Here is a 12847-nt window from a genome sequence, read left to right as displayed (position 1 = left end):
TTTTCTAGTCTTTGGCTTAGAATGAAGTTGGTTTGGAAACATATTCAGCGATGCTTGCTTCATCTCCTGCTTTGCGTTTCTGTGGGCGCCCCGTGTTAGCAGTGTCCAAGCGTTTTGTCCCCCCCCCCTCTTTCATTCCGCGCCCCCCCTGCAATGGCTCTGCGCCCCCCCCTAGGGGGCGGCCCCCACACTTTGGGAAGGTCTGGCCTAACATATGAAACAGGAAAGACCGTCGTGTAGTCCCTTTATTTTAGCAAAGTAACTGTATTCTGAATACCACTGATGGGTTTGTAGCATAAACCTATTCGCTGGAACGTTGAAGGCAATATAATTACACCGCAAAGCAAGACACGAAGTAGGCAAGCTTCATGTTACTCGTGCACGGGAGAGAACCGGACAAACGCCGTTCCTTCGCTTGGCCCCAGTTGCTCTCGTCCGTTCTCCCGTATCACTGTCCTTTTATTGAGGTTACATGAATATGCATAGGTTCATTAACATATGACGTCTACATACACAAAGAGTACCGTGTGTGTGTGTGTGTGTGTGTGTGTGTGTGTGTGTGTGTGTGTGTGTGTGCGCTACTGCTGATCAAAGGGTCATAAAAGCACACAAGCAAACATCCTTGGTCAGGAAGAGGGTAGACCCCCCCTCATCCTAGATAACACAGTAAGGAAGTCTAGCAGTTCATTTATACACAAAAAGCACTTAAACTAAAACAAATGTAACTACGTTAATCCTACCATAACAATTAAACAAGGTACGAACTTTCCCATGCTCCCAGTGTGGAATGCACACCAGGCCTCTGTAGCCTGTTAAAGATCACACAACTTATCACTACACAATTGATTATACACTTCTAAGCATCTATGGTTAAATATTTCTAAGCATAAATGAGTAAATGTTTCTAAGCATGAATGACAATCAACAATACAACTCTATCATTCCCCCCTTTTCGACATTTATGCTAGAAAAGTTCCCAGTTATGAATACCTCATGTCTGACAGCTTTAAGGCAAACATTGTTATATTCAGCATATGTCAAATCACCCTAAATTACTGAAAAAAGTACACAGTTTAACAAATGTATTAGCAGTTATCCCATTCCTCATTGATCTCATCTCATGGCAACTGCATCCTATAAGCAACCAAAGAAATTGTTGATTTAATAGTGAAAATAAAAAAGTAACATTTTCAAAAACATCTCAGCTTGGTGATGCTTCCTCCGGGTGTGCAAATCACATGTCTCTCTGCAGGGTGGTTTGAGCTCTGCAGGGCGTCATGAATGTCTCTTCCAGATGTTTCCATCATTGTCCATAGGACCAGAGTCCAAACGTATGTAGAATAAACATTCAAACATACCAGTTGGTTTTGTTGTTTGTCAACATGGGTCTCAGCTATTTCCAAAGCTGCAGACCCCTCAGCACTCTAGTTTTATGGCCTCCACCAACCCCCATCACCTCATTCAAGCCTTCGTCCTGTGAGGGGGATATTTATGACTCCTTCATTGTCCTTCATTGTCCATACTCTGCAGAAAACACCTCTGTGGAAAGGGTGCTGGGTTGTCTTACTGCTGTTATGATCCCAGCAGTCTTCAGAGTGTCATCGTATGCACAGTACAGTGGCACATTAGGTGATGTTCATAGTAAACTGCTGTCATCACCACCATAGTTTCTGGTTCCTGTGCTTTCACAGAATCATGATGTCATCCTCGAACTCCTTCTGCGCTGTCGGTGGAGCTTGGCACGCTCCTCATCCCTCGAGTTTTCGTGTTCCAACGCTGCTGAAGGTTTAAGGCAGAGCACGTCGTACACCTTAGTTGTCTTCCTCAGCGTCAATATTGAATCTTTCATTTTATTTAAATCTTGCTGTGGGAAGTCTCCTCTTGATCTCCTGGAAGCTTAGTAGCACAGCTCTCTGTGTCCTGTCTGCTGTGCTGAAGATGATCTCTGATCCTCCTGAAGTCTCTCTCCCATCTTGTGGACGATCCTCTCCTCTATTTTGCAGGCAGTTTCATGGTCCTTGCTGTGGCTCCAAGGTCTGATTTCATGATGGGCCCCAACCAGCTTGATCTTTGACCTCAACCACTGCCTGGGCTGTCCGCTATGCCTGGAATGTTTCTGCTTCTCACTGGGCCTCTGAAGATTTCCCAGGAGATTACTGCTGCACCTGTATTTTAGAAAAACTTCTATTTGGAGAGCATGTCAACAATCATCAAACCACATTCTTTAGTTCAGTGAACTTATAGACCATCAAAGCTTCATCTGAACATGGATGCACCACTTGCATAGATTTAATACTTGTAAATAAACAGCTAATCACACAAATCACTGCAACAATAATAGTAAACATTGTTTAATATTAATTCTGGACCCCACCTCTTGACGCATGGACACGCTCATGCGTCAACTCACCAAACCTGGATCCCTGTCTTAAAAACTGGCTCCACCAGGAGCCTGCATACACAAGATCTGGAAATAAAATCAACCTTCACACGTATAAACAATTATATCAAAAGAGTAGTAAGCATTCAGCACGGGCAAGACAAGTGTCATGTGCAAGTTTTCTCAAATCATTAAATCACTATTATTACCATAATTCGCCTCAAACATGGATCAGCCCATGTGCTCAGTTAACATTAACGTAATCGGTGACTTCTCTTAAGCAAAGTCACTCCACTCACATATTATTATTATTATTATGGGCTCAAAGTGGCCAGCAAAGAGCCCACAATAAACTATTCCATAAACACGCAATCTCTTATTTGTTTTACTCATGTCACTCGTCCGTTTCAGCTGAATCTTCCACATGCAGTCCCAGAAAAAACAAACATAAGCAATACACATTGACTGTGGGCAGACGGAGGTCAGACACAGGTCAACAGGTTCCAGAGGTGCCATAAAAAAAAAGACCATAAAATCAACCCTAGCTGTGGAAAGAATGTCAGTCACATGTAAACCCAAAAATCCTATAGTAAAAAAAACCATTAACTAATCCTCTTATAAACCACATAATCAAACACATAAAAAACTGTAATGCTGTAGAAAAGAAAATACAAATGTTAGCGCTGCGCAGATGTATACAATTTCTCACAGTGACCTCTGAGCAACACAAAATAGGGAATAGCACCCTTAGTAAATGCACAGACACAGAAAGTGGCATTTCACAGGTTAAATCATCATGCACCCTCGAATGTTGCTGTCATCTTACTGCTCCTGTAACAAAAAACACATATAGATTCATCCACCCTTTGTCCTGTCTAGGTGGAGATTAACTTTGAGTCGTGATGAAGTCTTGTCAGCTTTCACCAGTCGGTCAGTCAGTTTGTTTGTTTTTATTTCCATTCATTCATTCACTCATTCATTCTTTCTTTGTTTGTTTCTTTGTTTGCTGATAGTGGAACCTGTAGTCGCATTTTAGTTTCCACTTCCAGCAAAATGACGTCATCTCAAAAAAGAAAAAAGAACTTTAGATAGGATTACATCGCTGAATCCGGTTTTGGACAGGGACTTTCATTTAATAATTGTCCCAAATGAGTGACTTTCTCGATCGGTCGCATAGCACTTTCAATTCCCGACGTGCAGATCTGCTTTAAAGAAAAGAAATAAACAAACAAAATCAGTGCCTGTTCAAAAGATAAAAATGAAAAATAACAAATTATCAAACCAAACTTTCAGTGCACTGTAAAAGTATCAAAATAAAAAGGCCTTGTTAAGTTATGACACAAACTCCTCATCAGCTTCACACAGAAGAAGAATCATCAGCTAGATTCACTCCAAACCAACCATCAGCTGCACAACACACACATAAGCCTAATATCTTATTAGCTATGAGTTTAATCACCAGGTCTGTGCTCTTCACTCATTTAGGTCACAGATCTATTTTATTCAATTTTCCTTTTTCCTTCATCATAAAACATGTGACATGCTGTCATGCACTTCATAAAAAAAAGTTTGTTCTGACGTATTCAGAGTTGTGTATCTAAATACAGAATTCACTCGCACATCAAAGCAGGGAACTCAGTGTTTTAGAGTTTCCACTCAAACACATCTCATTCACTCGTGCTAGAATTCAGTCACCTTTCATTAATCTAAAACCGATCAACTAATTTGCATATCAGCTATTAACCCACTAAGTTGACAGGACGACAGAAAAGCATGTTCAAAATATTATCACAAAAGACAATTTCCCTCATACAGTAAATTACTTGTGCTGCATCAATCAAGCAGGAAGCTTCTCCCAATTTACCATTTTAACACTAAATTTATTGCCTGATCACTGATTTATCAAACCAGGATTTTTTTTTTCCCACAAAAGTTAAATTGTTGTCCTGCAACTTGGAGAGTCAATTTTTTTTAGGATAAATTCAGTATTTGATAACAAGTGTCTGCTAAATTGACACTATTTTAACACTCATGAAAGATAACAAACTAATTTTCATTGCATGTGTGTGGAGCTGTATATCCAGCAGAGCATGCAATGTGCTATGAGTTTCACTGGTCTTTACATCACACGAGGTGACTTGGACAAGATAATAAACAGACTCACACACTTAAAATGTTGTCTAATCTTCATAAGCTATTTTGTGTTTGGAATTGTTAGTAGGGTTAATATATGTTCTGTTTTTATGTATCCTTTCATGTACCTTCCCCCTTTCTTCTGAAACAGGTTACCATCGGCAACCACACTGTGTGTTGTTAACCCCTTCTACAAATACCCTCTTTTAATGAGTAACACTTTGTGTATGGTCTTGTGTTATCTCTGGTGGATATTAGCTGCATGTGTGGTGTCACCTTTCCATTTTCTAACAGTACACTTGCATACCTCAGTGCTTGTCCTCTTCCTCCTTTTGTGGTGGTCTGGACACTGTGTCAATCCTCCACTTCCAGGCAGTCGCTTGTCTCCCCGAATTCCTTAACCTAATTTGATTGCCCACACTAAAACAGCAGCCTCAGCCCTCTTCTGCTCCTCTCCTTCTCTCCCACTTTTCAGTCCAATGGCAGTCAGCTTTTTTTTTTTCCCAGCTTTGTCCCGTGTCTCTCTTTGTCCCACTGTCTCTTTCATTGCCATCTCACTCCAAACATGGCAAATGTCAAACTCAGACAGTCTTCTCAAAAGTCCTTCACACACAGTGAGGTTGCAGCTGGCTGGAAACGCATCTCCATCCATCCAATCTAGATGGTGGTTCTTCTCTTTCTGATGCCGTTTGCCCACAGTGCTGCTGGACCTCTCTGCTCAGATTGTCTCTTGGACTCCTGTCCACTGTTAAATGTTCATGCTCGTGCTTCTGAAACTGCACTCGGTGTCTTCAGGGAGAGATTCGTTTCCTTGGAGCTTGCTTGTTCAGGATGAGGACGGGAAGCTGCAAAACAATTCAGCCAAAAATTCTGGCTGAGTGTTTCTAATTTTTCTAATGATTTCAACCTATAATTTTCTTACGACTGCTGCCCGTGTAGGATTGATCCAGGTCCGTTCCCCACCTGTAAACGACAGACTGAGAGACTTTCATTATTATCATCACTGCTTAATCATCACACATCTCTCTCTGTCTGTGTTTGTGTGAACAATCCTTTCTTAAAAGCAGAAAATGACATTGTAGTTGTTTTTCGGCTGATCAACACAAAACCTTTTTCCTATGATTATTTTTCTTCGTCTACAATGTAATTTGTCTCTTTTTCACTCTTTTTTTTTCCCCTTCACAATAGCTTGTGATCTGCAAAATCACTGCTCTCACTCACAATCAAAGGCAATTACTTTTGCACAGTGCACAAAAACACTGTGATGTCAGACACATTCACACTCACTTTTTCATCTACATAAATAAACCATATGGCTGGAGATATGCGCCATGGTGATCCATAGGCATGATCACCAGTTTATTTAATTATTTTTAATCCAACAAAACAAATAAACAAAAACTGATGCTACACACACACGAGTCAAGGTGCAGAAAAACTGCTCATGGAAACGCTGCACACTCTCTGTTTCCCTCTCTTTGAGCAGCTCTCAGACAGCTCTTGATCTGATAATGTGTAGCTTGCTCATCAGCTCAAAAAACAAAAACAAAACTGCAACGCGACATCACACAGTAGTTGCAGCATATTAGTTGTTTTCACAGGCGTGCTGTATATCTCAACAATGGCTCATAATAAGACGACAGTCTTTCACACAGGTCAAGTGCCTCTATGCACTTCATTAGTTTAAATATTTACCTATATCACTTCACCTCACATGTCATTGTACTGAATTTAAGCAACCACAAGCTTAATGTAGATTACTTTTAACAACTATCCACCTCAATTACGTCCATGGTCTGGCACACAGGCTGTTAACATTTTGTGTCAGGAAGGGGTGGGGGGAAAGCCACCCACCAGAGCACAGCTGCTGATGTGGGCTGGCCTTTTCCACACACTCTTCAAGGCTGGTGTGTTTTCTGAAAACTTCTAACATTTGAATCTCTTCCATTTATAAGCCTGCGATTAACCGCACGGCTCAGGTCCGCGTGAAACCCGCGCGACCGCATTCGCGTGCACCCACGCAGCTGTGGAGCCTTCGCTCTCTCTCTTTTATACATAAATACTTTGTGCTGCCAGGAGCAAAGTCCAGCACAAACGTCTTTCTCCCTCTAACTCACTCTTGGTTGCTTAGAAACCCATAATAACAACAACAGCTGCTGACGTCACACACCACGCGTTCTGCTCCGCACACACTCACACACAACAACAACAACGAGACGACGACGAAAATGACAATAACACAAAATAGGCCTACTCTGGACTCACACCGGACCGCTCGGGACCCTGACCCAGCTGTGGGACGCTCACCCACTCGCGCGACAAAACCCAATGAAGGGACGCTCGGGACACACACCCAGGGCGATTTCAAAACCGGACACACACCGGACGCTTGGGACCCTTGGGCGATTTAACCAAAACTTCTTTTTCGGGACACTAACCCAGTTATCGCTCCACAAAGCAGCGAACTTTTCAACGCCTCACAAAATGGCAGAGACTGCACAACGACACGGTTATAGAGTCGGCCTCTTTAAACTTACTTGGCGTTGCTTAGCGTGTAATATCAGCCTGAATCCCGCCGATCGCCATTCATCGAGGAGAAGGACAGACAGCGAATCCACAGGAACTTCCTGGCTGACGTCAGTCTTTCAGCGTGCCTCTCCCCCCCCCCCCCTCGGTGAATGCGATCCCAGGGAGCCGGCATCGAAGGACCAATTAATGATGGGTTTGTAGCATAAACCTATTCGCTGGAACGTTGAAGGCAATATAATTACACCGCAAAGCAAGACACGAAGTAGGCAAGCTTCATGTTACTCGTGCACGGGAGAGAACCGGACAAACGCCGTTCCTTCGCTTGGCCCCAGTTGCTCTCGTCCGTTCTCCCGTATCACTGTCCTTTTATTGAGGTTACATGAATATGCATAGGTTCATTAACATATGACGTCTACATACACAAAGAGTACCGTGTGTGTGTGTGTGTGTGTGTGTGTGTGTGTGTGTGTGTGTGCGCTACTGCTGATCAAAGGGTCATAAAAGCACACAAGCAAACATCCTTGGTCAGGAAGAGGGTAGACCCCCCCTCATCCTAGATAACACAGTAAGGAAGTCTAGCAGTTCATTTATACACAAAAAGCACTTAAACTAAAACAAATGTAACTACGTTAATCCTACCATAACAATTAAACAAGGTACGAACTTTCCCATGCTCCCAGTGTGGAATGCACACCAGGCCTCTGTAGCCTGTTAAAGATCACACAACTTATCACTACACAATTGATTATACACTTCTAAGCATCTATGGTTAAATATTTCTAAGCATAAATGAGTAAATGTTTCTAAGCATGAATGACAATCAACAATACAACTCTATCAACCACCTTTTTAAACGGTAACTGTAACGGAATACAGTTACTCATATTTTGTATTTTAAATACGTAACGGCGGCACATGTATTCCGTTGCTCTCCAACACTGTTCCCCCTTGCCTCTGTGTTAACACACACCTGAATGATCCAGACTAGAAAACTGCCAAAACTGCCAGTGATCACTGCAGTGTAGTTTATTAGCAGCACCAGTTGGTGTTAAACCTTTTAATTTCCATGGAAAACATGATTTAGTGTCATTTATCTGAGGTTGTATTTAAAGGGCAAATAAAACATGAAAGACATAAAAGAATAAGTTACTGCTACCGAAGATGCTGAAGAGGCTAACTCTTTTTCTGTTTATTAGGCCAGAAAAACTGGACTTAATTGGGTTACTGAGTATGTGCATATACATTTGAGTCCAGTGCTCTACTGAGAAATATGTATCATATATTTTCCAATTTTATTGTACTACTGTACTATGTATGACTGTGCAATGACAATAAAGAGTTATCTTATCTTATCTTATTACTTTTACAGGAACCAACTAAATTTCATCACAGAAGAGCTAAAAGACCCATTCAGGTAAAAACAGGCCTTAAAGAGACTCTAGTGTTAAGCAATAACTCACAAGGCATTGAATTTTTTTTAAAATACTTTTTCTTTTGTTGATTAATTTCAGGGACTTGCCACTGGCGATTGTTATTGGGATTCCTTTGGTTACTGTGTGCTATGTTTTGGTCAATGTTGCTTACTTCACTGTTATGACCACAACTGAACTGCTTTTGTCTCCAGCGGTTGCTGTGGTAAGGATAACACTGGTCAATAAGCATCTTGCTACTGGGATTCACTCACCTATACTTTAACAAATGTTTACTTAGTGACTGCAAATCTGATAATCATTTTTATCTAGCTAGTAATATTAGTTTTTAGGTATGATGTTTCAAGTATTTGACAGTTACAGTAACTGGATAGAAAGGATGATGTGTTTCAGAATTTAAGAAAAAAAGTTTGGTTTCGAGAAAAGTGAAGACAAAATCAAAGAAGGTTTATTTTTGTGTTGATCCTGAAAAAGCTGCTGACTTCTCAGCTTGCCCAGCCTAAGTCACCATTAATGTGAGATGGACACGCTTGTAAAATGGAAACAGCTAAGTTTTCTCTGAGTACAAAACAAGCTTTCTGCAACAATAGCTGACTGCAGGGTCAAGACAACTGTAATGTAAAGGATGGATGCAAACAACCAAGGAGCTTTATTACAACACTGTCTGTAATAAAAGGAAGAGATTGTATTACTTTTTTGGTGGGAGATAGGAAATTAGACATAGTGATATATAATATTGATATTAAAGTGTCAAAATCAAGCTTCATATCTTGAATTACTGTAAATGACATGACAATTGTAAATGAGCATAATAGCCCCTTGTTTTCACACCTTGTATTTTCTGAAACATTAGTTTGTATTTTTTTAGACTTTTGGAGACAGAGTCCTTTACCCAGCATCTTGGATTGTTCCTCTCTTTGTTGTCTTCTCAACATTTGGTTCTGCCAATGGAAGCTGCTTCACTGCTGGCAGGTAAAAGAGACATCTATTACATATTGCATGTCATGCTGATAGTTTGGCATAATCTAGATTATTTCTGTCAGTACCTTTAGAGCGGTTTGAAGTGCATATTTATGTATGTGTAAAAATGAAACAACATCTGAAAATGAAAGTTAGAATCCTGAAGGGGATGGAACGAAAAAGCAAATAAAAAAATACAACAAATTTATAGCAAAAAGAAAAAAATTAATAATGTAAACCTAATGTTTTTTGCTCTACAGATTGGTCTATGCATCTGGCAGAGAAGGACACATGGTGAAAATCTTATCCTACATTAATGTGAAACGCTACACTCCTGCTCCTGCTCTTATATTCAATGTGAGTCTTACGCATTAATGACTCATTTTGTATGCATTCTATTTGGCCTCAGATGATCAGCCATCTATTGTTTAAAACGTTATATGTCCTTTCACGGTGTGTTGATTACAGATTGTAAAAGTTTTAAATGAGCCCAAAAACCAGTGTCATTTCAAGTCCTATAAATTTTACATGGATTCTCAGATAAACAATACACTGTGTTGTTTCACTACATGGCATTTCACTGTTTAATTTTTCTCTGTTTTAGGGTGTTTTGGCTATTTTCTACATTATTCCAGCAGATATCAACGCCCTCATTAACTACTTCAGCTTTGCTCAGTGGTTTTTCTATGGGCTGGCAGCACTGGCTCTCATAGTCATGCGCTTCACTAGAAAGGACCTGGACAGACCAGTTAAGGTGAGCCTAGTTTATCTTTTATGCTGTTTGGCACAAAAGATCATTTTATTCATTTTGATGCCTTGTTAATTTGGATTGACAAACCACATCATACAAAAAATGACCACAATCAAGCCTTGAGATGAGGATTTATTTTATTTATTTTAACAATACCTAGTTAACAGAATAGTTATGATCAGTAATAGAAGGTCAAATATATACTTGATTTTAGAAAATTTTATCAGTTTTTTAGAAAACATTTCTATCTGTTTTGACTCGTCTATGCAGTCAACAGTAATTTCTGTTTTATTTGTTAGTCAGCCATATTTAGCTTTTGTCTCAAAATGTAGTAGTAAAAGTTATTATTTTTAAGTGTTACATCAAATATTAGACAATCAAATACATAAATCAAATACTTCCTATGTACTTCTCTGTTCCCTTGAAGATACCGGTGGTCTTAGCAGGCATCATGGTCCTGGTGTCCTGCTACCTGGTCTTGGCACCCATCATTGATCAGCCAGAGCTGGAATACCTTTACTGTACCATCTTCATCTTCAGTGGTCTTATCCTTTACTACCCATTTGTCTACCGAAAAGTGAACTGGGGGCGCAAAATCATGAGTAAGTTTATATTTTTGACTGTAAAAATTTAAAATATATATGTTGAGAAGTATGTAGAATTATATGATCAAATATTGATATGAAATGATGATTACTTAAGTGCTTGTGTTGATTTGACCTCTAACTTCTGTTTCCTGATAGGGCCCATCACTATGCATCTCCAGCTGCTAATGGATGTAGCTCCTCCTGAGAAAACTGAATGAGAAGGCATAACGCGTTTCGGTGTCTACGGGGTAATGAAAAATGCTCTGTCTAGTTTTGGAAACAGGAAGTGTGCCTAAAGGCTTAGAGACACATTTTAGAGCTCACTTCTCTGCAAAAGTAGGATGAAATGAAATAATTTAAATTTGTTGGTTCAGGGCTCAGAAATTGTGTTTATATAGAATGACTGCAGGATACAGTGGGAGTATCTGCAGGATATTCCAGAAGTATATGACATATAAACTAAAAACAGATGAAAGGGTACGCTTTCATCTGTTTTTACTTTTAAAAATTATATACTTGTGAACTATACACACACACACACGTACACACACACAATACACATACATATTCGGGGTGCAACAATCCATGTATCGTTATTGAACTGTTTGATACAGTGCTTTCGGTTCGGTACGCATATGTATCGAGCAATACAAAATGTTTTATTTATTTTATCAACTTTTCTTCTGACGATGCTGTCTGTGTTGAGCACTCAGTGGATCTGCGCTCGACTTCTCTGCCTAGGCTGTACTGTCTAGCACAGATCCACTGAGCGCAGCGCAAGCTAGTGAGACAGAAGCTAAGCGCGTTGCAACATGGCTACTGCCTCAACGCTACCTGAAATTGAACCTCCCCCACCCTCATTCAGATCTGGTGTTTGAAACTGTTTTGGTTTTCATGTGAGGTATGACCCTGAAGGTAAGCGCGTCATGGACAAAAGTAAAACAATATGTCAGATGTGCCATGCAATGCTCAATTACATTGGTGAGCACGCATGCTACAAACTTTACCTGAGTCATTTAGACCAGCGGTGCCCAACCTCCGGGCCTCGGACCAGTACCGGTCCGTGAATCGTTTGGTACCGGGCCGCGAGAGTTGAGGCTCATGTGTGAAATGTATGGTTTTCAGGGTTTCTATTGGTTTTCAGCGTTTTTTTTTGTTATCGTTTTTATCGTTAACTCGGTTTTCCTGGGTCTTTTCATGTGTGTTATGAATAAATCTTCTTTTTTCGGTACCGGTACTAGTTTTATTTTGTTGTATTTATCCGCGACACCTTAAAGGCCGGTCCGTGAAAATATTGTCGGGCATAAACCAGTCCGTGGCGCAAAAAAGGTTGGGGACCGCTGATTTAGACAGCCGTTAGCACATGATTCTCCTTATGGGGACCTGATATGTTTAATATGCTGCTGAGAGTATACCCCAGAAGAAGCGTATAGTACAGTTTTTATTTTGGAAAGAGCCATTTCTCTGTAATAAATTCTCTTTTCCAAAGATGAGTGATTTCTCGATCAGATAGATTAATTTTTTTTATTACTTTGTTTCAGCAACATTAAATTTAAAAACTGTACCTTTGAGTTAAAATATATATTCATAATTTTAATAAATGACAAATTAAAAAAGCATGAACATTTTTTTGTATCGAAAAAATATCGAACCGTGAATTTTGTGTATCGTTGCACCCCTAATACACACACACACACACACACACACACACACACACACACACACACACATATATATATATATATATATATATATATATATTGTGATGTGATGTGATTGCTCAATGCTGAGTTTAGCAATCACTGTATTGAGTAACTGTTTTATTTAGCCACACTGCAAAATGTTTTTTATTTGGTCAAAGATCACTTCATGTAAACCTATTGGGATTTTGAATCAGCACTTGAGCAAAGGGAATTGTAAACATTTTAATTGTGTTGTAAAGACAGAAGCACATGAAGACTTGCAGATGTGTAACTTTTCTTGTTGTTCCCAAACATCAAAGATTTGTAGATGTTTGTGTATTGATTTTTAACAATGCTTTCCCCCCCTGAGTTATACTGTAATGAGGCTGTATTGT

General features: G+C 39.9%; 1 protein-coding gene across 1 annotated transcript in view; it reads left to right on the top strand.

The window, feature by feature from the left end:
* The window catches only part of LOC146639525 (b(0,+)-type amino acid transporter 1-like), a 41866-nt gene extending 29388 nt beyond the window's left edge, over positions 1-12478 (top strand). The window contains exons 7-13 of the mRNA XM_085368040.1: positions 8412-8456; positions 8554-8677; positions 9341-9444; positions 9693-9789; positions 10037-10186; positions 10611-10785; positions 10927-12478. Of these exons, the coding sequence (XP_085224166.1) occupies positions 8412-8456; positions 8554-8677; positions 9341-9444; positions 9693-9789; positions 10037-10186; positions 10611-10785; positions 10927-10988 (757 nt within the window). The 3' untranslated portion in view covers positions 10989-12478. The remainder of the gene's footprint in view (positions 1-8411; positions 8457-8553; positions 8678-9340; positions 9445-9692; positions 9790-10036; positions 10187-10610; positions 10786-10926) is intronic.
* Positions 12479-12847: the final 369 nt, after the last annotated feature.

The sequence above is a fragment of the Diplotaxodon limnothrissa genome, linkage group LG1 (assembly GCF_057381915.1).
Source record: "Diplotaxodon limnothrissa isolate DT_005_m linkage group LG1, D_limnothrissa_male_GT1.1, whole genome shotgun sequence".
Classification (NCBI taxonomy): Eukaryota; Metazoa; Chordata; class Actinopteri; order Cichliformes; family Cichlidae; genus Diplotaxodon; species Diplotaxodon limnothrissa.
Note: the sequence above shows the minus strand (reverse complement) of the source record. Positions and strands in the feature narration are given on the sequence as shown.